Source organism: Melospiza melodia, chromosome 5 (genome assembly GCF_035770615.1).
Source record: "Melospiza melodia melodia isolate bMelMel2 chromosome 5, bMelMel2.pri, whole genome shotgun sequence".
NCBI lineage: Eukaryota > Metazoa > Chordata > Aves > Passeriformes > Passerellidae > Melospiza > Melospiza melodia.
This window is the reverse complement of record NC_086198.1, coordinates 28505763-28530585: the sequence shown is the minus strand read 5'-3', so window position 1 is coordinate 28530585 and position 24823 is coordinate 28505763. Positions and strand designations below refer to the sequence as shown.

The 24823-nt window shown below is 38.0% G+C and overlaps 1 protein-coding gene across 8 annotated transcripts in view; it reads left to right on the top strand.

Moving 5' to 3' along the window:
* ANAPC10 (anaphase promoting complex subunit 10) overlaps positions 1-24823 on the top strand; it is a 143848-nt gene that overhangs the window by 25159 nt on the left and 93866 nt on the right. For 4 of the 8 annotated variants that reach the window (XM_063156713.1, XM_063156712.1, XM_063156714.1 and 1 more), the window contains exon 5: positions 7133-7519. The exons of 3 other annotated variants lie outside the window; for them this stretch is intronic. In XM_063156713.1, the coding sequence (XP_063012783.1) occupies positions 7133-7363 (231 nt within the window). In that variant the 3' untranslated portion in view covers positions 7364-7519. Of the gene's footprint in view, positions 1-7132; positions 7520-24823 lie in introns of those variants that run through there. One more of the 8 variants, XM_063156715.1, reaches the window with a different exon arrangement.

The window sequence follows — 24823 nt, the reverse complement described above, 5'->3', positions numbered from 1 at the left end:
AGAGGTTGAGCATTTGGCAGGTTATTTATTTGTCTGTCAGGCTGGATGTACCTGACTGTGCAAGTGCTGTGAGCAGATGCAGAGGTGGGACTGATGGGAGGGTGGTGGTTGTTTAAGTACCACGGACAGGGGCCCCTCCACGCGTGTCCCGACCATCCATGACTTCATCTGTCAGGAGCTTTGTATGTGGGCACTTCAGCACAGCCTTCACCCTTTACAGGCATCATTATTTGGGATTCTTTGTCACTTGGAGCTTTTGAAAGAGCTGTTTTTCTGTGAATCCATGTCCCAAAGCTCTTGGTGTTCCACAGTGAGTGCCGCTGTACCCCTTTCCTCCGTTGGACAGGAGGCTTATGTGCATGCTTCCTCACCAGAGGCTCCCTATCGTGTCTGAGACTTAGCTGTTGTCCTCTTATGTGTTCTTCATCTGCCTTCAGCAGAATTCAAAGACAGACCATAAGGACATTCATAAAGCTGACTTTCCCTGTTAACCGTTCCATGGATTAAATTTCAGCTCTTCCTAACTTTATTCCTGGTGTAATATTGAAATTCTGCCCGCATCAACTGTGTGCGTCTTGGAAGATATTGCATTGGTTTCTCAGCAGAACCAAATAAAGGGTTCCTTTTTAACTGTATGGGGAAATGATAATCAGGGCACCCAATTCTAAAGAATATCAAAATGGACCAGTCACTGAGGCCATTTCATGAATTTGCTGGTGAGTCATTCTGCCAAATGAAGTTTAGGTTGCATCATACATGGCTCAATTGACATCATCTGCTCCCTTCAGAAAGCAGCAATGTGGCACAACCCACTGATGTTGTCCAACATATTTGTGCTGCTCAAGTAATCCAAACAGGAAATTTAGAAAGGCACTATAACAATCTGTATTTGAGCATTGTGAATACTAATCCTTGACCCACCAAAGATTTGCTTTTCTAGATTTACTTTTCTTACTTTCCTACATATTCTTTATAGCTTGGTTTGAGTGTTTATTTGTCTTTATTGCATACAACTTTCTAACACCTGGGCATTGATTAATTTTTAGTGTTTTAATCTGTAGCAAAATAGTCTGAAGGAGGTTCTATAAAACTTCTTGCAAGGATCATCTGGACCTTTTTTCAACTTTCCCAATCTTCCCAAAGGTCATTTCTTTCACTTTATTTGAACAAAGAGCTTATAGGATACTAAAAGATAAGAACTTTGCAGGTTTCACTCTCTAATATAGCTTATTCTGCAACTGATCTTGTGTCCACCCAAGTCCACAGCTGACTCTTCCTGAGGGGATGGGCTGTGCTCCTTTAGCCTCTTCAGGAACTGCTGTTTAAAAGAATGGAAAACTTCTCTTGCCTAATGGACTGAAATGAGATTTCTTGACTGTTTAAGGAGGTGGCTGATTAAGACCACAGAGCACCTCCCTAGGTGGTCGTTGCTTCATCTGAGCACACAAGTGTGCTGTTCACAGTGGGTCCTTTGAGCCTGTTGCTGTGTTCCCTGTTAAGTTGCTAATGTGGTGTCCCTCCTTTGGCTCACTTGGAACTCACCAAGTTTCTTTTGGACATGCTTCATTTTTTCTGCTGGAACTGGTGCATCACTGCTATTAACTGGTTCTCTTCCTTCCTAAGTGAAGTGATGGCTGAAGCCCAAGCTCTGCTACTTCGTGTGTTGACAGTTCCAATACTTGGAATTATGCAGAAGCACACAGATTCTCAGTCCTGGTAACTAAATGGTAGGACATGGCCGTTATGGAAACAGGATTTTGGAAGTTAAGCCAGCCTTCTTTCTCCTTGCCAGTTGTTGTGAAAACATATTTGGATAGCTGTACAAAACAATGGCTAAACAGGAAAAAGCCTTTTCCTACATGGGAAAGTTCATGTACCAATAAATATTTAATTTCTGAACATAGCATTTCTTTTCCCTGAAACTTAGTTTTATAATCTGCTGCTTGGAAGAATACATTATTTATTGAGAACACCTGCTTTGAAAAGCTTAGGTTTTTATAATGACTGTATTGTAAGAGCTATGCACATAGACAAAATTATATGTGTGAAGAGTCTAGCCACTACTTTTAATTTCATAGTTGACTGAGTCACTAAAACAAAAAGCAGCTTTAACAGTTTTATGAGAAAAGTAGGAGGAGTAAAATTAAATGCTGTTTGATTTCACAGCCATTTGAATCTAGTAGTAAAGTTGATGAAATGGAAATTTGATGAGGTACAAACATCTCAGAATAATGTTTCATGCTGAAGCTGTGATGGCAGGAAGAATTCTCAGCTCTCTGTCAGTACATCTGCACACACTGCCCAGGGGGAAAAAATGAGCTGCTTTTTCTTCCTGTTCCCCTGAGCTGGGAGCCCTGTCTAGCATACATCTGGGATGGGTTTGTAGTTACACTAAATGTAAAACTACTTACAGTGAGTTTTTTCTCTATATATCTTCACAAAAGATACCCTTAAAGGGCATGAAAAAACAAGTCTCATTTCAAGGATGTTAGCCTATTGTAAATATAGCCAAAAATTTGGGTTGCATTTGTAACCCTAGTAGGAATAGCAGTTAAAGTTATATGCCATTTGGAGACACCACAGAATGTAAACAGAGTATCACTGAGTATGGAAAAGAGGTCAATATTCAATTTAGGTAGGATTAATACTATAGAAAAGTATTAGTATAAAGTATAGAATACTATAGAAAAGTATTCTTTGGGTAAATAACTTCATAGCCTAAAAGGAGGCTAGTGACTATAGAAGAAGTTTCCTCCTAAAAGCTCTGGTCTTGTGTTCAGTCATCTCTCTGAAGAGTATCCTCAAGTTGCCTTGGTCTTATTTTCTTTTTTTAATTTTTATTTTGTTGTGTGGTTTGTCTCTTCTATGGTAGGGCACCCATTAGTTGCAATAGTAGCCTTGCCAAATATGTATGGAATTCTGTAGAACCTCTGGACTGTACAATAAAATGAAGGAAAAGGGCTGTTAAAGCGGCTGGAGAGGAGAATTCCAATGGGAACATTAATTTTCCTTTGGCTTTCCAAATAATGTGGATTCCTGGAGTTGGGAATATATGTCCCAAGGTGAAGCTGTAGCATGCAGAGGACAGGAAAAATAAGAAAGCAACGGAGAGAAAGCAGGAGAAGAGCTAGAATATAACAGCAGCGAGGACAAGTGAGTGATTTTTCCGTTTCAATTTTTATCCCTTTGTTCTTTTATTTTGACTTTCATGGTCTTCTTGTTTTCCAATTGTCACAAAATTTATAGTGTTAGAAGCAAATATAAAAAAGCCACAAACCCTGGGCTTTTAGTATATTGTACAGCAAGATTAGTCTAGAGCTGCAGGAACTGTCCTGAGTTACCAATACTTAGCTTGCACTGATTCATTCCTACATTTTCTTTTTTTTGAAAAAAAGACTTTTCTAGAAAAACACAACAGAAGAAATTTTGAATTTTTAATTTTGCTCAGATGATTCTTGGAAGACAGTTTTTTACTATGATTGAGTCTTAATGAGCTGCATAAGATTAAAAATACAGGAGGCAACATAATCTAGTATTTGCTTGTAGTGGACTGATGCTATAGAGTTGAGGTGAAATGTAAATATATCTGTATATGTGTGTGTCTGTATGTACATACAGTGGTCTGTGCTTTTAAAGAACAACCTTGACTTTGAGCAAAGTCAACTGAAATGGATTTCAAGTATAGTATTTTATTTTGAGTGGAGCTGCCAATGCCACCTGTACTTAAGGTTGTGTGACCATTTCCATTTTAAGGCTTAACTCTTGGTTACTTTGACTTTTGCCAAAGTTCAGTTCAGACAGATTTTTCCTTGTGAGATAGCTGCTTTGGGTTGAATTTTTTGGAAAGTTTCAGCCAAGGCAGTTCTGTTCCAAGAACAAGGCTAGTGAAAAGTATGCTGTTTTGCTTGTGTGAGAATATTCTGGTGTCCTTCTTTGATGCTCCAGTGCCCCCAAGCTCTAAAGCAAGGATTTGAAATTTGGCAATAGTTCAGCCTTTGTGTTGAGGATGTGCCTTTTGCCTCCCTGTAAAAATCCACCCAAATTTCCAGACCAGTTTACAAGGCTTTGAAAGATTGCCATTTGCATGGGCTTAATAGGAATTTCTTAAAACTTCACAGTAAGCTTCCTTTAGATTCTGTTCACACTGGGAATGCTCCAGGCAGAGTAGAGCCACATATTTCATCCCACTTCTGCTCTGAGTTGTGGTGGCTGGGTCTGGGTGCTGACATGGAGCTAGGAGTGGGCAGCATTGTGTCTTGTATCACCCCTGCCTCTTCCCATGTCCTGCTCCTTCTCCCTGGTGACGGACCTGGGCCCTCTGGAAACACAAAATGTTTCACTCACCTGAAAGAGCATGACAGATGTGGAGGAGAAGAATTTGGGATAGTGTGTGTGTCTGGTTTATACCATTCCTTTGGTCACAGAAAATGTGTGTATCATACTGGCAAAACAATACTTCCTTTTCTACTGAGTGTTCAGTTTGGTTTTGTTGCATTTGAACCTCAGTAGTTGAGTGGGTATCAGGGTTTTAATGAGCTATGTGAGCATCAATTAAAAAAAAAAAAAAGGTTGGTCTCAAATGTCAGTACAGCAATGTTAGAGGGCAGAAATCAAGAGCTTACTTTTTTCAACTGTTGCAGTCTGACATTTGCATTTATTACACTCTAGCCTTCAACTTCATCACAAGTGTTGTGTGTTTTGTCCAAGTGGCAACTGTTTGACTGGAATGGGGAAAGGGGCCTATTCTGAGGATGAGTCCAGGATTTGTACAAGTAAAGGTTGTGTATTCATCTGTTAGGAAAGTTGAGAAATGTGGAGTAAGGGAAGCTGAGTTTCGGGGAAATAAAAAAAAGTCTTTGTGGCCAAGACAGATCAGTGGTGCTTGATGAATTGTGTGCTGTCTGTGCTCAGTCTTGGTGTTTCTACAAGAGGCACTCAAGTGGCTGCTCCTAGGTGGCTGCTCAGACTCTGTGTTGTGGCTGGCTTGAGAACTTGTATCCATTTGCAAAAATGCAGAACTGTGAGTGAGCTCAGTGGGAGCTAAACCTCCTGTAAAATCTTGTATTCCACTCACAACAGTAAAAACCAGCTCAGAGTACGTGAAGTTTGACACCTGGAGCCAGGGAACCTTTTAGTCTGATTAGCCTAACGCCTCAGTTGCCAGTTTTACAGGTGAAGGAATGACTTGTCCCATCCCTGTAGAAAGACTTGGGGACAAACTGGTTGCCTTTGTAGCAGCACTGGAAAATAACATGCTGTGAATAGAACATAGAACCACCTCCTTTGATCAGGGATGAAACAAAGCATTGGGAAGTATGCCATACTTTTAGCTTTCCTACCTTTTTTTTTAAAGTTACTTAGTGTTAACTAATCTGTTTCATACTGACCTAAGCATAAAAATCTCAGTATCTTAGCTCTTGAACTCAAATTTTCTACTTTGAATTAGCAGTCAAAATTTGTAAATGCTGAGGATAATATTAAAATGCAAGTTTAATTAGCAGTAGCCTTGTAATTCTCTTCAAAATCACAGTCACTTTCCTTAGTAGTAGTTGAATAAAGTGTTAGGAGGATCCTCCTCCTCTGTTTTCTATGAAGATGGAAAGCATCCTTGTTTAAGCTGTTTGCTGCCACCTCACCATGATAAATTTCTCCTTTGTAAAGCTGCTTCAGCAAGACGTCTTTTTTTTTAATCCCCTTGTAAAGTCAGCCATGACCTGAAGTTTCCTGTGGAAAAAAAAATCAAGTTTTTTGAAAGGGACAGTGCTACAGCAAATAAGTGACTGTGTTTGTGGAAATGTCTAGCTCCCAGAGTGAAATGATTTGCTGCTAAGGTTTAGTGAATTTAATGCTTTGGAAATAATTTGTTGGAGAGTCTGCAGCAGTGGAGAGTTTTGGATTGAGGTTATTTGTTGGGTTTTTTTCCTTGTTCTTAATTTAAGGTGGAGGTGTAGAAGATTTTTTTGTCTGCTACTTTAAACTGAAGTGCTCATCAAACTTTTTTACTTGTTTCTTGGGTTGTTTTCTCAAGATGTTTGCTCTGAACCAGTAGCTCTCAGATGGGTCTTGTGAAAGCTTCAACATAAACAAGGCATTTGACAGCTTGTGCCATGCAGTATTTTTGGGAGAAAGATGGGAATTTTGAGCAGCTCAAAGCACATACATCTTCCTTAGGGGAACTCAGCTGCTAAGAACAGCACTCTTATTTGCTTAGCTGTGTGAATCCACTTGCTGGTGGACAATTGTTTTGTGTTTTGTTTTCTTTCCCCCCCAGGACTTTTATTTACTTGTGTGCTCTTCCATGTGTGTTTTGAGCTGTGCTTTGAAGTTGGGCAGCTAGTTTTAAACAAAAGCTGTTGCCATGCTCTGCATAGCATCCAGTTTGTTTCAACAATCTGTTGTGTCAGTGATGTGGTTTAGAGTTAAAAAAATGCTGTTCTTTACTTGCCTTAACATTGGTTTGTGTAGGATTAAAATGGACAAAGATAAAATCATCATGTCACACTGGGTATGTTGTATAAAAGGCAAGTTAAATGTGATTAGAATGTGATTTAATGCCTGTGCAGCAATCATTAATTGGTCATGATACATTAGATTAAGTTTGAGGTATCCTCTATTTTTTCCTCTGTCACCTTCCTTTTCCTCTTCCCCAGTCCCCCTAATAATCTAAGGAATTTCTGAAAATCCAGAACTTTGTGTTCATTTAGTTTCCTACATAAGTCACTCAATTGTACTTCAGAGTGCCTAGATAAAACAATTTTAAATGCATATTTTGTCATGTTTGAGCATTGTTCTTCAGGAAGAAGGTCCAAATGCTACACTTTTACTTTCTTAAATTTATACTTAAGTCTGTATTCTTTTATATTGATTTTTATTTTAGGATTAGGGCACAAAATGAGCAGATTCTGAAAGGCAAAAGCAAACACAACTGCAGACAACCAAATTAATTTGTATACATTTACATGAGCAGTAAATCCTCTATGAGTATTCAACTCTGTTATTTCAAATTATTTTGAAAATTAACTAAAATGTGATTAACAAGATTACTTTATTAAATGGGTTTAATATGTGGTGATTTATATGAAGTATGTGAACTGTTTCTGAATGTTTTGCTCTTCTGTCTTGTTTTTGGCAGCAGCTGGAATTAGTGGAACCCAGTGGCTGGATCCATGTTCCTCTGACAGACACCCACAAGAAGCCCATTCGCACCTTTATGATCCAGATTGCTGTTCTGGCAAACCACCAGAATGGGAGAGACACTCACATGAGGCAAATCAAAGTGTACACCCCTGTGGAGGAGAGCTCCATTGGGAAATTCCCCAGATGTACCACAATTGATTTCATGATGTATCGCTCCATCAGATAAAATTTCCTCATGAGGAACAATAAGGGTATTTTTTCATGACCATATCATTGCTGAAGTATTCAGATACTTAAAGAGCAGGGTTTACTTCAGTGTAATTATATCTTTTTGTTTATACTTTGTACAATTTTGAAATAAAGATAATCTTGTGTTACAGTATGCTGGAATCTGTAATTTTGTTTCTTTTTCTAGGAGTCTGAGTGCTCTTGTACTCTCTGAGAGAGAAAAAACAATCCAGGCACTCTTTAAAGAATGTGTTTGACAGGGTAGGAATCAATAATTTATTTGATATAATTTTGGGGGAGGATTTCTTCCCTAATGATCATGCATGGAAATAGTTCATTCCTTTACCTAAAAATGGCTCTTTAAAAAGTTGCTCCTCTTCTTGAACAGCCATGATCTAAAGACATTACCAGTAGTATTTTCCCAGTATTGCTCATGCTAATTTGTTGTATCCTTTTCTCTAGAGGGTTGTTTCTGTCAGTGGCTGTGTGCATGGATTTAGCCTTCTTGTAACTACAAAGTAAATAACAGAATTGCAGAATATCTCCAGTTGGAAGGGACGTAGAAAGATCATAGAGTCTAATTTGCTGCTTCTTGCAGGACTACCTAAAACTAATCCATATGACTAAATGTTGTCCAGATGCTCCCTGAACTGTAACAGGCATGGTGTCATAACCATTTTCCTGGGGAGTCTGTTCTAGTGACTGATAATGCAGTGAGGATGACAATGATGTGGAGAAAACCAAACCTTTCCAAATTATTGAACTTAGTACATGCATTACTATAGATCCATCGAGTGTAGGTCATCTAGAACATGGTAGCTGTTGAAAATAGGTGATTTAGGCATGCTCTGGCATCCTACAGCTATGTAGGAATGAATCTGGTGGTTCAATGCACCTTCTAAAGTCCTGGGAACTCGAGTGTAACACAAGTAATCTCATGTTCAGAACACAGAATTCTTTCAATGTGTGTTTTAAATAAAGGGTATTGCAAGGAAAATGTGTGCTCTGTCTGCTTGCTGTGACTAGGAATATTTAGCACCTCTACTAATGTCTCATAATCTAATCATTAGTAATTTAAGCTTTTTAAAAAGTGGGTAGATTTAGAAAGAGGCGTTGTTGAAGTACAAAGGTTTCCTTTAAAGGGTTTGGTACTGATCAAACCCATTCTTCCTCATAGCACCAGGAAAGTTGATGGTCAATCCAGACTAATCTCAGCCAAGGAAAACTTTTGTCACTCTTCTTATTTGTGAGCAAGGAAAGGCTAATAATAGTGGAGACTCATCAAACAATTGTGCATCATCCTGCAGAGGAGAAAGGAGGTGAAATAGGGCAAAATGGGAAGGTTGTTGAAGAAGGAGGAAGATTTAACTGTTGAAATTTGTTTTTTATACTTGATGAAGTTGTTTATTGAAAAGTTTTATTTGTGGCAGAATGCCACAGTAGTTAGGAGGGTCATTAAGCAGGGCATTTCTTGATAGAGAACCTTGTAGAGAAGTGCATGACTAGTTTGGGGTTCTATTTAAATGTGGATTCAGTCATTTCAGAAGGAACTTAATGGAACTTTACCTTTCCCTTTAGAGGATGGATCAAGTGCAGAATTCCTGTTCAGCAGAAGCTGGCTGAACTTGTGCCTTTCACCAAGTCTGTCGCTTCTATGGATTTTCTTATGTCAGAGAGCTGTGCATTCCTATTCACTTAATTAAAGCAAATTATGTACTTTTGATGTCCCCTTCATAGTCTTCTGCTTAAAAAAACAACAATATACCTCTCCTGGATTTGTCTAGTTACTTTTGCTAAGTTATGGATTGTTTTGCATGGAATTTCCCTGGTTTTCTCCCAGAAGTTAGGATGGCAGTTATCCATCCTAGCTTTGCCTTGTCAAGCCACTGTTTCCTAATTAAGGATTCTACACAGATAATTCTCTGGTAATTTTATGCTTTGGTCAGTAACATTTATATTTTCATACATGTCACTCTGCAAATGTTATATCTAGACTAATACTGCTCTGTGCTAAACATTATCCAGTAAGCTAGGAACAAGCCAGTCAGTACAGCCTTGTTCTTCTTATTTCTGTCCTTCCATCAGTAGGCATAATTTTTGGATCTTTAGAGAGGTATTCTAGCTTTTATTGACTTTTTTTCAGGACATGGATGTTCATGCAGGATAGTGGCCAACATTTGTGTCAAAAATTTGGAATTGTTATTGCTGGTAGTGTCGTTGAATAAGCTGAAATATAGCTTGACTACTTATCTTGCTCTTCTGAAATGACAGATTGTGTTCAAGTGGTTTTAAGAATCCATGATACCCATGGTAAGCTGGGTTATGTCAAGCTTTACTGTTGGAGAAGGAATCTGTACTCACTTGGAAACAAGTGCAGTGGCCATTCTGAATCCAAATGAAATCTTTTCTGTGTTGCTTTGTAGCAATTGTAGATACATTGCATTGCACTGGTGTTTAACATCTGTGGAAGTACATTTGGTTTTTAACACTTTTGGCACTTGGTCACATAAGGTTGCTGATTTTTAAGTGATGAGATCCTAGATCAGTGTGTCTGAAAATACAGCAAGTTGCAGCCTTTTGTGTATGAATATGGTACTTAGTATTTGAATTGGGATAAACAAACTGGGCTGCCAAGTCATTCAGGAAGTTACTTACACATACATTGTGTTTAGCTGCTGCTTCTTTTCCTTGCTCACTGTTTTCAGACATGCACTTGCCTGGAATCTTATCACTTTCTTCTTTTCTCTTGTATAAGAAGCACCTGATGAATATCGAGTAGTACAAGTAATACTGGAATAAATGACAGATGAAATGGAAGATGTATTTGTCCTGAAAAATCATGACTTGGCAGTGACCTGACTCATCACTTCAAATAGTAGTAATTTAGGGGTTTTAAAACCTTTTCTTGGAAGGTCACTAGGCCTTTCTGCCTCACAGAAAAGAAATTTGGTTCCCAGTGTAAGTGTAAAAACTTTCCTTTTAATTCAACTTTAGCTTATTTCCTTTGGGGATGCTAAGAGAGGGAGGTGACTGAGTCACCAGGATCTTGAACTCCTGTTGAAATGAAGGACTGTACCTGTGTTTTGACTAAGTGGTGTCTGTGTGTCTTCTTAGCACCACTGTGTAAATAAAAAAGGCAGATGGCAGGAGAGGGAGGAAAGAGGTATTTGCTGCTCCTGGTTTCTAAAATGGAGAACAGCAAAACATTTCTGTTTTGTTTAAATTCACATAGGGAATCTCTGGCAGAGCTGGATGTTGAAGCCATATCATCACTATCTATCTTCTCCTTTCACTGTGAAGCTGATTTTCAGATAATGATCCCGCTTCCAAGACAAATTTTTCAGTAATGCAATTTCTGTATGTGATTCTATTTAAAAGTTTAAACTGTATTTTGGGTTTCACTGTTCTGGTTTAGTCTGTAGTCCTTTTGCCAGCACTCTGACTACAGATGCACCGCTGAAACTCTTCAGCTGAGCCTTGGCGCTTGTTCTTACCTCCCTGAAGTGAGTCTTACTGTTGGTAGTTGTTTTTCTTCACCTGTGTTAAAATAGTTTAAGATGAAACATTATTTAGGTTTGAAATCTGTTTATAAGTTAGAGAGAGACAGATACTGAGATTGCCAGTACTGATTAGCAAAACCTCATGAATTTGGGCATAATGGACGAAGTGATGGAAGAGACTGAAGGACCATGGAGAGCTACCATGTACTGGGAAGGCAAATTGTTGCCTCGCCTCATAGGGCAAGCCAGAGCTCCAGGCATTAGGTCATTGCTTGAAAAATCCCCACCTTTCACACAGCAGTAGGCAGCAGTAATTGTAATTGCCTGGACTCAAAAACTGCAAGTGAAACAGGTGCTCAGGCAATTCATGTCAGCTGAAGTGAGTCAGGGTGATAAGACTGGACCTTGTAATTAGAGCTGAATTGTACAACATCCTGTAAAGAAAGGAGGAGAGTCAGAAGCTGCTCTAGTAGACTTCTCAGGAAGCTCCAAACACTTCAGCCATTTGTCAACCATAAATATGTGTCTTTGCTTCAAAAAGGGTGAGTGGCTTTTTCTATAAACTGTAATTTCAGGATGGGTCTGCTTAGTAATACACAAAAGAAGAGTTCATTTCTCTGCCAGGCCTAAATGAAAGCATAAATGCTCATCATAGTATTACTGTGTTTTGCTGTGTAAATGAATTATGGAGATGATTTTTAGTGGATATTTTTATGGAATTTACTAGTAAGCTCTGCAGCATTAGGAGAATCTATCTGAATTCTTTGGGATCACTGGATCACCCAGACTGACCTCAGCATGTGCTTGCCTGCCTGGGGGAAGTGGAGGTTTGGGCTCTGAAGAGCCCATGGTTTTAACAAGCAGTGCAGTGCTGTGCTTTCAGAGCCTGACTTGTTTAATTCCTGGTAACCTTTGTGCTCTTATTCCTAAGTTTTGTCGTTCTGTGTTAATGGTTAATTAACATTGATGCATTGATTACAAGAATGCTTTGCATTCCTTTGTATGTATACACAAAAATAGATGTTTATTTAATATTTAACTACCACATTACTTATTTAATTAAATGCAATAGTTTTTTGCTGGAGCATGAGATAAAAATCGAAATGCAATTAAAATGTTCATAATATTAAGAGTATATACCTCTAAAGATGGGATTGCTGAGGCTTCCAGGCAAAGGTATTGGGTGGTCTGCTGTTGGTTTGGAATACTTAAGTGTTCTGGTTTAGATCAGAAAGGTGTTAAGGTGCTTTTATAAAGCTGCATAAAGCATCATTACACATTGTTCATGGAAGCAAATTGAAAGTCATCCTTCACGTGCCATACTTGCTGTAACTCCAGGCTGACATTTCAACGAGCTGTTTTACGTCAGCCTAACAATTGCCTGTGACAGTTTCTCCATTTGCACCAAAGAATAAACCTCTCTTGCAGCAGTCAACAGTATTAGCATGGTTTAGTTTAATGGAAGAATGGAAAGAAAAAAGCCCCAACCCCAAAGCCCAGGTAATGAAAATTATGCTAATACTTGATGCAGCTAGAAGATATAATCCAGATGTAATTATATATGAAGTGAGAAAGTAAGTTTGGGATTGTTGGAAACATTAAATACCTGAACTCTGATCCCAATTAACTGAATTACTGCTGTTAATTATAAATAACTATATGATTATAATAATAATTAGAAATAACTGTAGGGGAACAGTTTAGCCAATATTTAATGCTCTAATTTAAGGAAATTAAGTGGGATCAGTGACTCCCCAGTTACATGGATAAAAAGAGGCAAACCTGGAGCAGTTTTGGAAGTTTCTTTCTCAGATGCTTCTTTCAATATACAAAATTAGGAGTAAATTCCATACACATGCAATGTAGCATGAACATGTAATTTATGGAAATCTTTTCCAATTAGAAGGTAAAAAATCCTTGTATAAGATGAAAGCATCAGTGTTGCTCTGTAACACTTCACTTTTGGAATATTTAATGTTCTTGAGTATATGACGAATATTGTGTAGGTGACAATGTCTAGCTTGCAGAATGATCTAAACAAAATTCTCAATGGCTGTTTCATTTCTGTATTTACCATATTTTTGTACTGCTATATAATCTGTAGTGTGAAGCAGCAGAGAGGAAAGCTTCTATAAACAAGTCTCATTCACCCTACAAAAATACTGCCATGACAAGCAAATAATTTATGACAAAGTAATGTCTGGGCAGTTTAATTAGAAAACACCTCAGGACAGGAATTTTCTTGTTCTCTGTATTTGTCCATTTCCTTTAAAGTTGTGTTTCTCTCTTTGCTTAAACTGATTAGAAATTTCAAGTAAAAGGTGAGCTTCCTGCCAAGATTTTACCTGTTTGTCTACACAACTACTTCAGTTTGCTCTCCTGTTGCCATTGAAATTGGTATAAAATAAAGTGTTCATTCTGGCACTTCAGAGTAGAATCTTTAATCTGGGGCACACATCTCTGAAGAGAATTTCTATTAGGAACAAATAAACTCATACAATCTAATATTTCAATTGTATTTAATTGAATCCTCATGTTTTCTTTGGTGTGATTTTTGTTTTTTTACAGTGTTTTTATCTTTATCAGTGTGATTTTTAATATAGGCCAGGATCTTGTGACCTCTTGTACTCAGTATTAAAGCTTATTCTACTTTTAGTTGAGACTAGTCTTAAGTATTTCAGATGTTATTCTTCTTTATCTGTTCCATCTTCTACTATTTCCCATTATTTGGCAGTTGAGAGGGGACAATTACAGCACTTTCTAGAGGTGCATCTTTCCTTTGGAAAACCAGTGGGAATGCTAGTGAGGTAAAGGTTTAAACCGAAATCTTACTGAAAGCTTCCAGGCTATTGTTAATCTTCTAGCAGAGATAGCTCATCTCTCAGTACAAGTTATGTGTATCTTCATTCTGTTTGATTTTTTGTCATTACTTTATAGAAAAACCAGTCCAAGTTCTTTTCTCTTCTCAGGCTAAGTTCCAAGTTATTCTAAACCTTCCTTGTAGGTAGAGATGTAAATCTCAGTGGGAGTACCTGTGCTCAGATGTTGCTGTATCCCACATTCCCAATCCTACTGTATTTATATCCTCTGATTATTCAGTGTAGTTTTTTAAGGCCTTACAATAAAGCAGTGAGGTAGGTAATAAAAAATATTGTTTCTTTTAGTTTTCTGGTCTTTTTTTTTAATTCTTCCTTAGCCTAATTTTTCTACCTGCAGTAACAATTTGCTTTTAATTCTTCCCTATGTGTGATGAGTTTTTTTTTTGTTTCTTTCTTTCATTTTTATATTTTATGAAGGTTTTTTATCAAGTAGTTTTACTTCTAAAAGGAGATAAGTTCATCTGGATATACCTGAAAAACCAGGAAATTATATGTCTATTATATTTACCAAAAAAGTGTTTGTGTCATCCCTGGATCTCTCAGAAATATTTCTTCCAGATAGAAGAATTAATAACTGTGTTCTCTTGTTAACATGAAGCAAAGGCAACTTCATTAAACCAGTGCAAGTCAGGAGAGAGTCAGTTCTTGCACACTAAATGGAAAAAGATTGATATACATGTCTTAGGAAGTTTGCAATGACAGGTTTATCTATGTTAATAGTTTGTACAATCCTCCTGTTCCCATAATTTATGCTATCTTTTTTATATGATTGTGTGTTCTTTTCCCCCACCTTATTTTAGCAGTGAATCAAAATAACATAGAGGAAGGAGTCCATTACTTCTGGAAATTTGAAAAGTATGGAGTGAATGAGGTGAAGTCTTGCAGAAAGGGAGGACATGGTTTTTTGATTAAGACAAATTGCTGTTTGGAAAGTTGGACTCCATCTTTATTTTCCCACACAATGACTCTAACAAAGTCACTTGAATATTTTCATAGGTGATCACTCATTGTCTGTTTCTTGGAGGATTTACTCTGAGAGCTCTGGTTCAGATTTTCTGAAGAATTAGTGAAAATACCTGGCATTCTCAGATGTCACTGAGGGCAGAGGCTTGCTTGCATCATTCATTCTATTCAGCTCAAGAGATAACCTGAAAAAAAAAATCTTTCCATTAAAAACAATGTCATTCACTTATTGGGGACAAAAGTTTGCATTCAATTAGCTGATTTATCCGGTTTCTGATGGCTCTTATTTTTTTTCCTCTAGAAATCATTGTGTCTGGACCCTGCTTTGTTAATTTGCAGTGCTTGCCTCCTACCCAGTCTTCAAAGTGGCCCCAGTCTCATCTTCAAGTCAGAGTGCTTATTTTAGATTTCCCCTCACCCCCATTTTCCTTCCCCTGAACTCTCTGTCCCTTTCTCAGTCACTGAGGCAGCCTTTTGTATCCTATTTAGTCATACATTTTCTCACCCACTACTCATTTTCTCGATATTCCCCCTGAATCCCCTAATTTTCCATTTTCCCTCCACTAATCCTGCAAATTTTCCTCTCTTTCCCAGCTAGTCCCAACTAATACCACATGCTTCCTCCCCACATTGCATAATGCATATTCTGCCTGTCAGCTCTCTTCCCATCCTGCTGAAGTCACAGATGATGAGATTACTGAGAGCACAGGGGAGAAACTTTTCTGGTTTTGGTTATAATACTCAGCCCAAGGATACAGTACCTGAAAGCAGCTATTACAGCAAAAGGTTGACTTTGCCCTGCAGCTTCACACCACATCATGTTCAGGATTGTTCTGTGGGGTTTGCCTTTTTAGGCTTGGCCAAAATTGAGCAGACTTTCATAAATGGTTCTATGTACATCTCCTACTCTCTCTCTGTTCCCATCTAATTTCAGAATCTCTAAAGCATTTGAGTGCTAAAAGTTTCCAAATAAAAGATTGTGAGAGCATTTCTCTGAAATGGCTGAATAGTTTTGGCTGGAGTTTTCAAAAATAAATTCAGCCTGAGGCAGACAGCTGGTATGGGAAATTTCAGCTAACAGAGTTGCAATTTGGCTAAGTTTTGAGAAACTCGGAAGAGATTTGTGAGGGAGTGAACCCTGGGTAATGTTTCACATTTCACCAAATAGCATCTTCTGGGCAGTGTGCTTTGTCACTTTGTGTGGACCCTCCCACTTGGTATAAAATTCATTCTCTACAGAAACTAGCTAAGCTTCAGTATATTAGAATAGCTATTTTTATTTGGAGTTTATAGATTCAGAGTTTTTAACATAATTTATTTGCTTCCCCAGTCTAGTTGAAGTATCTTTCTGTATAGGTCTAGCCTGCCAAGGGTATTTGTACTGCAAATATCTCTGTTCTTTTATCCTTTATCATAGCTTCCAGGGGGAATTTGTTCTGGAGAAGCAGTGTCCCAGGGTGAGCTCTGAGAGGGTTTTAACCCAGCACTGTCTGCAGGCCCCTGCTGTGAATCTCTTCCCCAGCCTGCATCTCTATGGTAATAAAAGGAACAGAGTAACTCCTCCTGCCCAGTTCTCCTGAACTGCTCCTGTGAGCCAGGCTTATTCACGCTCTTGTTTTTCAAGCTCTGGCATTATTAAACTTTCCTTCTTTCTTTCCCCCTTCCCCTTAGATTTGCACTGGGTTTCAACCCAGACACACTTTCATTACTGCAGGCTTTTTTGGGCTCTTTGGGCACACTGATTCCTGGTGTGAGGCTGTAACATGCCCAATCTATTAAAAAGTGTTCAAAAGCCAGTATTTTCTGTCATGCAAGCTTCTCTTTGCTAGATAGACCTTTCAAGCATCTTTACTGTCTCAAAGTACTGGCCTTGAAATACCAAGGCACATCTGGGCTACCAGGAGTTTCTAATCTCCACCTCCTAAATGCAAAAGCTCTGCTGAGGGCAAGAAAGTACTTGACAAAGACAATTTGGATCATATGGAGCCTTTTTGTGCTCTGGTGGTCCTGAAGCACTCAACCCAAAATAAGAGCAGCCAAAGGAAAAAACAACCTAAGCCAAAGAAAAAAACCAACCCAAGCCAGTCTGTTCATCCTGGTAGATAATTAAGGCATACAAAGTCTTTCCCCACATAATTCATGGTAGCTCCTATTACCATCAGGGTGGGTGAATTGGGGTAGAAAGGAGTGCTGCTACTCAAAACAAATCCATTCTCTGAATGTAATTCCTTGTTTCACACACCTGTTCAAAAGCAGCCTGCTAAAAACTGAGCACTGTCAAATGAACTGATTAAAATCATGAATGCTGTGGAGTGAGTAGAGATTGATTTGATTTCCCCTCCCTGTGACTTTTCAGTACATAAATGAGAGGATATCAGGTTATGTCAGCAGAAGTTTAAAATAAATAAAAGTATATTGTTCTTAAAGCTGTATTTAAGCTGTGTGGCTTAAATCTGGCTGAAGCAGGTTGGAGACATTTTAAGCTTCTTCATAGTTTCTAGACAGGACTGAACAAATTCATGGAAGAAGAATCATTTGAAGATTATGAAATCCAAAAGAAAGACGATAAATTGTTAGAGATTTCTGGAGTATTGTGTGAAATACCATTATATGCTTGTCCTCTTATACTGTTCCCTTGGGAATTGCTTGCTGGCATTGGAATACCCCAGTGCCTTTCTAGGAGCAGGATGGTGTCAAGTCCTAACAAGAACAAACAACTTTTGCTTGGAAAAGGATAAGGGAAACAAGAATTTGGAGAAACAAAGTGACTACAGGGAACAACAAATGTGGGGAAAGGAATGTGTGTGTGTTAGGTTCAAAGGTGAAGATTTTTCTCTGCTGTTCAGAGTAGCCTCCATAGCACTAGAAAGTGCTTGAAAATATCAAATAACCCAGTGGATACTTCCCTGGGCTCCTGTCAGGGACAGGTTGTTGAATCAAATGGACCTTATGGATTTATTTCTTGCTGCCATTTGTACATTTTTCAGTTATTAAGTCCTTCAGCATTTTGCTGTTGGCAAAACTTGTGTAGAATGTAAAGCCAACTGAGAGTAGAAACATTATGATTTGATAATTAAATATTGCATTTCAGTAACACCAAAAAGCAAAATTTTGAGGAGGAGTATGTTTAAGAAAGGAGGAGGGAAAAGACCCTAACTGTTTTCTCATCACAGTACACTGAGAAAATGTTTAGACTGATACATAACCTCCGTAGTGTTATGTACTATAAAATTGGCAAGAGCTTAGTTCTTAGTCTGAATGCTAGGCTTGTTTTGAAATTTAAATAATAAACAATTTATATATGTATATATTTTAGCTTAAAATCACATCTTGTCGGATTTGGCTGTTAATAAAAGCTTATGGTGGAATCAGCACTCTGTCCATCCAGTGAAAATATGAACAGGACCACACAAAACGCTTCCACTGTGTCATTCCTTTTACTGCTGTTCCACTAAAATAAACTCCTTGCCACAGAACTTGTCATTTCCCGCTTCTCAAAAATATCAAGTACTCTAGCTTCTAAAGCTTTTCCACTTCTAGATCTGGTATTTACTTGATTGTGTTTGCAGAAAATCTCTTTGTATTTCTCCCTGCCATTCCTTTTCAAACATATGCAGAACTGGATCTTAGCTGTACTCTATGAGATGCACTTTTTGGTCAACACTGATTACAAGTAAACCTAGGCCAGTCAGAGAGTGTCATATTCATCTTGGTTTCTGCCATCACAGATTTCAGAAAGAAAGTGCTTTAGCTCCTAATGTATGTATTCTTTTGTCCATGTCTCCTTTAGAATTTATTGAGATAAACTCTTTTTTAATTGGCATCTGCTTCTCATTAGAGTATGCTTTTGTTTTTCTCCTGGATTTCATAGCTTATTGAGCTCCACGGAAGTTAAGAAGAAAAAGAATTTATGGGCATTTGTGAGACTGGATTATTAGCTCATCTTGCTTGTATGTTTGTGTTATCACCTATAATGTTGTCTTGTGTCTTTATTAGGTCTGCTGAACTTTCTTAGATCAGAAAAACCACGTGTTCATTATTATTCAACGTCACTGATTCAGAACTATTTTTTTCTCATCTGACAATGGGATTTTCCTCTGTTTTTTGCAAAGCATGATAATAATTCTTTAATATGTGTGTGTGTGAATTCTTTAATTCTTGTCACTTCCTGAACTTTTTCTAATTTACTTTTCTGAAGGCACGTGCATAACTAGGATTTGTTTAAAAATCAGAGGAACCTGTTTACCAGAGAGATATTTTGGTGTTTCCTCTTCATATGTGCAGATGAAAATTCATAAAATTTATTTGAATGTCATCTTAAAACTGAAATCATAGATAGTGATACCTTCAAATCATTCATGCCCAGCTTGTAGTGAATTGGGACTCTGGAGATTTAATGAGTTGTTGCCATACAAATTTATTATTCAGTACCACCAACTTTACTGGTTCCTTTGGCATTGTATCACCTGATAGACTCTATCACCACATAGAATTATTAAGGTGCTCTCCCTAATACTCAACTACAGTGTTGTGATGCAGTGGTGTTCTCATAAAGGTTAAGAATACATCAGATTGGTGCCCTAATAGGGCTATAATTCTGTTCTGGCAACAAACCACAGTAAAACATGACAGGTGCTGTAAACATCCTTAGCAGGTTTTGTTTTAAGCATGATAGCACATTTTAGTTTGCAAATCAGCTTCACCTCTTAAAATCCTGGGCTCAAATAACAGCACTCACTTGCTCATACAATTGATGAATATTTAAAACATTTTGCTGTGTTTTTCTGTGCAGTTAGTTTCCAACAATTTCTCTTATTTTACAGGGGTGTGGATAATCTGCATTTGCATGCACTGGCAGCAGTGTTCCCAAGCTGGCAGGCAGGGAATGCTAACTCACAGGGCTGTGCTTGAATGCATCACTTCTGCTGTGCTCTTCCCCTCCCCTGTGCCGGCAGCTGAGAGAGCTGTGAGTTTTCCCTGCACTCAACATCTTTCTGGCTCATTGTCAGTCAAGCCATGCCAACTGCACCAGCCAGTAAAAGCATATAGGAAAATAAATTTGTCATAGGAAAAGTACAGAAAAATTATTATTATTTATGCAAGACTACAGTAAAGGCACTGTTAGGCTATACTTTGCTAACGAGAGAAAAATAACTTTGAAAATCAGGGGGTTTTGTCAATGACAGTGTGCTTGAGGATACTTCCACTCAAAGGGTTAGGACCAAAGCTTGGGTTTTTTTAAAACTGCTACAACATTTAACGTTTTCTTAACTCTATGAGTGGATGAGGCAGCATGATACCATTGTACTTTATCATTCTCAAAAAATTCAGTGTGAAGAATAGTAAAGGGCTGGCTGAGACACAGGAAGTTACAAGAGATGTGCGTAGTGAAAATTATGTTTGATGATGAACAGCACTTTCTACAGTGGTTTATTCATTAAAACTCCAAACACAGTGTTTTTTTAGGTTATTTATAATGTAATATAAAATAATAGAAAGTTGAAATAGTAGTTGAAATACCTTTGTGACTGCTGAAGAAACTCAGCAGACCTTTAGTTTTTAATCTTCCCTAAACACACACATTTCCTCTTATTATAGGGAGGCAAAATCAAACAGACTCCTGTTTTTGTAGCACTTTGCTTCTAATCACAAATTAGAACTTTGGGATTTGTGTGATTATTTTGTGTCTAATTCTTCCAAAGAACTTTGCAGGACCATGCAGAAGGCATTGTGATACTGAATGCTTCAGCTTATGCTTAAAACAGCTTAGTCTTGGCACACTAATCTAAATAATGACAGTTTGCATTTTTTGTTTCTCATATATGTTTAGCAGAATCAATCTCCTAAAAGTCAGTAGTGCAACTAAAATTAACATTGAATAAAATACAATATTTGTCAGAGCTGTCTCAAAGGACTGTTGCAAGTGCATCAATTATTTAACTTAAGGACTAAGATCAAGCTCATTAATCTCTACTTAATATATTGTATTGACATATCAGAGACCTAATTTTGCTCAAGGCTTATTCCATGCGTCAGAGGTGGATATTGAATATAAAATTCTTTTTATTGCTCTGGAAATAACTATTACATGTCATAAAATGGTGTCAGATTTTCTGAAGTAAAAATGTTCAGAGAGTATAAAATGTGCAGAAAGTTACAGGTGCTTAGTTTTGACATTTATGGACAATCAAAACTGATGTACAGTCAAAATTTGAAGAAACAAATGTGTAGCAAAACCTGAGTCTGTATTTTCCATCCTGCTGAGGAGGTTTTCAGTATCAAGAGCACTTAGGAGTTTTCATGGGGAAAAAATATTCCCTGTGTGGCAGAAAGCTAACAAATGATACCTTCTCTTCTACCTGCTATATCCCAGATCTCAAGGTACAAGGTGAGGCAGGGACTATGATAGCAAACTCCAAGTAAGACAAGAGATTGATGCTGTCAAATTGCACTAAATCAACTCCTCTCCTGACATGAAATGCTGAATCTGTTGTAATCTAGTGACAGAAAGGGAGTGAGTCACCCATTGTTCTGTTAGTTAGCATATACGAAGCTTATAACTTAAAGTTATTTATGGGAAATAAGAATCTGAGAGAAAAAGAAAAGATCTGCAATACAAAAATATAATTAGTGATAAAAGCAATATTGACATATTTAACATAAATACTTAAACATTTATACTCTGAAGGCCCAGCCATTGCCAGTCTAGTTTATGACAGTTTGTCTTGAAGAGAGGGGACAATGCTCTTTTGCCTCCAGAAGATGGGAAAAAGCTGAGTTTCTATTAATGTCACATTGATTTTGTTCAATTGATCAGAGATGCTTTTTTAGGTGTATTTGTGCATGGGAGGTGAACCTAAGAACTCCAGAAAAATGCTCTGTTTTGCTACATTTTTGATGACACTTCAGGCAATTTAGTTGAAGCTTTCTCTTCCCCTGTGATAATTTAGAGCTTGGCAGAAATGTTGTATGAAGTAGGTGTAACAATAAGGATAAATTTCTCCATCTTTTGGAATGGACTTTAGCTGTGCAAAATTCCAAGAGATACCTGCACCAGAAAACTTGCAGTGGTCTTTTCCCTGGGCTCCTCTGAGTCCTGAGCAGCCCCAGGAATTTCATGTATTCCTGTATCTATGTCAGCTCTGGCCTAGGTCACAAAGTCATCTTTTAAAGGCTTAAATAAAAGCCATCTTTCATTTCTTAATACAGTTTTTAAATCTCCAAATGCCCACTCTGTTATCTGACTATGCCAGAAAACCATAGGACCTGTGTTTTCACTGCTTCATTTCCTCTGGCTATCTATGGAATCACCCACATCTGATTTTAATTAGGAGTTATGAGTCACTGGTGTGTGTGTTTATGAACCAGCAGAGGAAAATACTCTGGTCTGGTTGTTTGGGCATGTCTCTAGGAATTAGGAAAAATTGTGTTCTCTTCCCTCTGCTGGCCTGATGAACATTCCCTTCAAGTGGATCAGCTTAACATGAAAAATCAATAAAATGTTTTCCTCTTTTTAATTTCCTTCATTCTTGCATCCTTTCTGAAGATGTGGGTTGAAACCATGGGATCAGAAAGGCTGGTGAGCTCTGGCCCTGCACATGGGTGGGTGAGGGAATTCCTCTTTCCTCCATAGTGCAGAGGGAGGTGTTTAGGTGCACATCTACACCACCATCTCAGACTCTGGGCTGGCTGTGTCTGCACCCCAGTCCTGAGGTATCCCTGCTGGAAATCACAGCACACACATTGCTGGTGTAGGTTTACTGGCTGCAATTCTATTTGTGTTGTAATTCCATTTGTGTTGTGTTAACACACTCCAGTTGTAAAGCAAATCCATCTCCAAGACATTTGCTGTAGATGAGTCTTACATGGCTCCATGCTCAACTTGTTCCCTTTGAGGACTCTTTCCTGGAGTCTCTCACCAAACACTGCCAAGGGAGCTGAGCCAGCCTGGAACTCTGGTTTCCACTGGCTGGCAAAACAGCAAATCTTTGGGAGCTGTTTCAGGGAATACCTTCTGTGATATAGTGCTGATTCTCTGTGGCAACATCTTTATGTTTATTGAGACTCAAGCTCAATGTTATTATCTTGCAAATGGTAAGATATTCCCTCTCTGGGAAAGGGAGAACAAATTTGAATGTTTGGACCCTTTCTTTATTTAGAGCCCTGACATTATTAAAGTGACAAGTGAGATGTCATCTATAAATGAACAGAAGCCTAAGCACAGAAAACCCTTCTCAAGGATGGATCTTGGGGATGGTGCCCACAGCCCTCCTTGTAGGAGAAAGAAATGTTCAAAGAGAAGAAGGAAAGCCCCATTATAATGTGGCTCTGTAAAAAATTGCACTGTGGAGTGGTAATTCCTGGACTGTGCTACTGAAATGTGTTTTAACAGAGTTCATATATTTGTGGGATTACAGTAAGTATGGCTGCTTCTCCTGAAAAGTAAACAAATACATTCCTCAACATGAAATCCCACACAAATGGTCTAAACACAGATTGTGACTTTCACTTAAACTCTCAGTTTTTGGAAAGAATTCTGATTTTTCTTTTGAATTGGCGTAAACTGTTCTTGAGTAACTAACTTCTTTTCAGCTTACTCCACCCTCTTTTCCTGGATTTCTCATGCTTCTAAAGGGCAATGGGAATACAGTTAGCCATTTAATCCACAACTAAGAGTTTTAAAGTCCCTTGTTAGAAGAGTTTTTTGTGCAGATGGGTTTTTCTTGGACCAAATGGGCTCAATAAGCCTGTACTTACCAACTTATCATCTGTCCTGTATCTTTTATGTACAAATAGAACAAGTCTCTCAATAATTAAAAAATCCCACTTTCTTGCTCCAGGAGACCAGGCTGACTGAGATGATAAGGCTGGAGTCAGTGGGGATTTAGCCACATCACTCACCCAGAATTTGGTGTGTTGATACTTCTTAGTCTAATTGACAGGAATGAAGAAGTCAGAACGTGGACTTAGATTTTCTTCATTTATGAGTGTATCTAATATCAATGACATTTGAATCATAATTGTCATTTGGACAAGTGTCTCTGGTTGCAGACTTTTCTCATGTCCACTTTCAAGACAATTGTTCCAAATCTTTAGTCAGGCCTCCTCTGACAGAGGAGCAATATTATGAATAGCTGGAGAATTTCCAGGTGTTACTTTCCTTACACACTCAGCAGGCACTAGGCCTGCTGATAAGCTGCCAGGCACTACTGTGGCATATTGGTGCAGGCATAAAAGCCAGATAGAAGTTAATTCCTCCTGTGTGTGTACCAGAGTGGCCCCTGCCTCACTTCTGCTTGAATTCCAGTAAGATTTGTGAAAACTGAGATGGTGTGGGCACACAGGCTCAGCAGCCACTAGCTGCTGTGTGAAACAGCTCCAGTTACTGCTGGCACATGGGCTGAGACTGAATACTTTGTATTTAAAACTGAATGTTCATCTCCTCCTCAGATGTGTGATGTGCTGTTCTCTGGCAGGTCAGAATTCAGGATCTGGATGAACTGTAGTAATGAGCACTTGTTGAAAGTGTAAGACTTAGCTGGTGATGCCTCCAGAGCTCATTTTCTCCCAAGAGGGCATGTCCTCTGACATACTGTCATTAAGTCTAGAATTTCTAATATTTCTGCTGCATGGAAAATGAAGGAAGAAAGTGATTTAAAAAAAATCCAACAAACCACTTCAATAGAAATATCTAGTATTTTAAAGTTTTTTCAAGCTGTAAAATGGAATAGATTAGTGTATTATTCTATGGGATACTTACTTTCCTTCCATACTCTGAAGGAATATCAGTCTCCAGATAATTTCAAAAATATTTTTGTAGCATCCTTCCAATTGCCCAGTTCTCAAACAAGCAGACCAAAAATTAGAATTCATAATTCAATTTATTCCTATTTTTCCTCTATACTGCTGATTCACAAACAACTAACATTGTTACATTTCATTTGACAATCACAGTCATGAAAACTTTTTTTTTTTTGAGAGGTGATGATAGAGATACAGAATTGATGACACTTTAAGTCATCATGTCTATACTTCCTTCTTATATATGCCTATAGAAGTATATTAATTTTATATGCACTAATTTAAATTAAAAAATTAAATGAAATAAAATGTCAT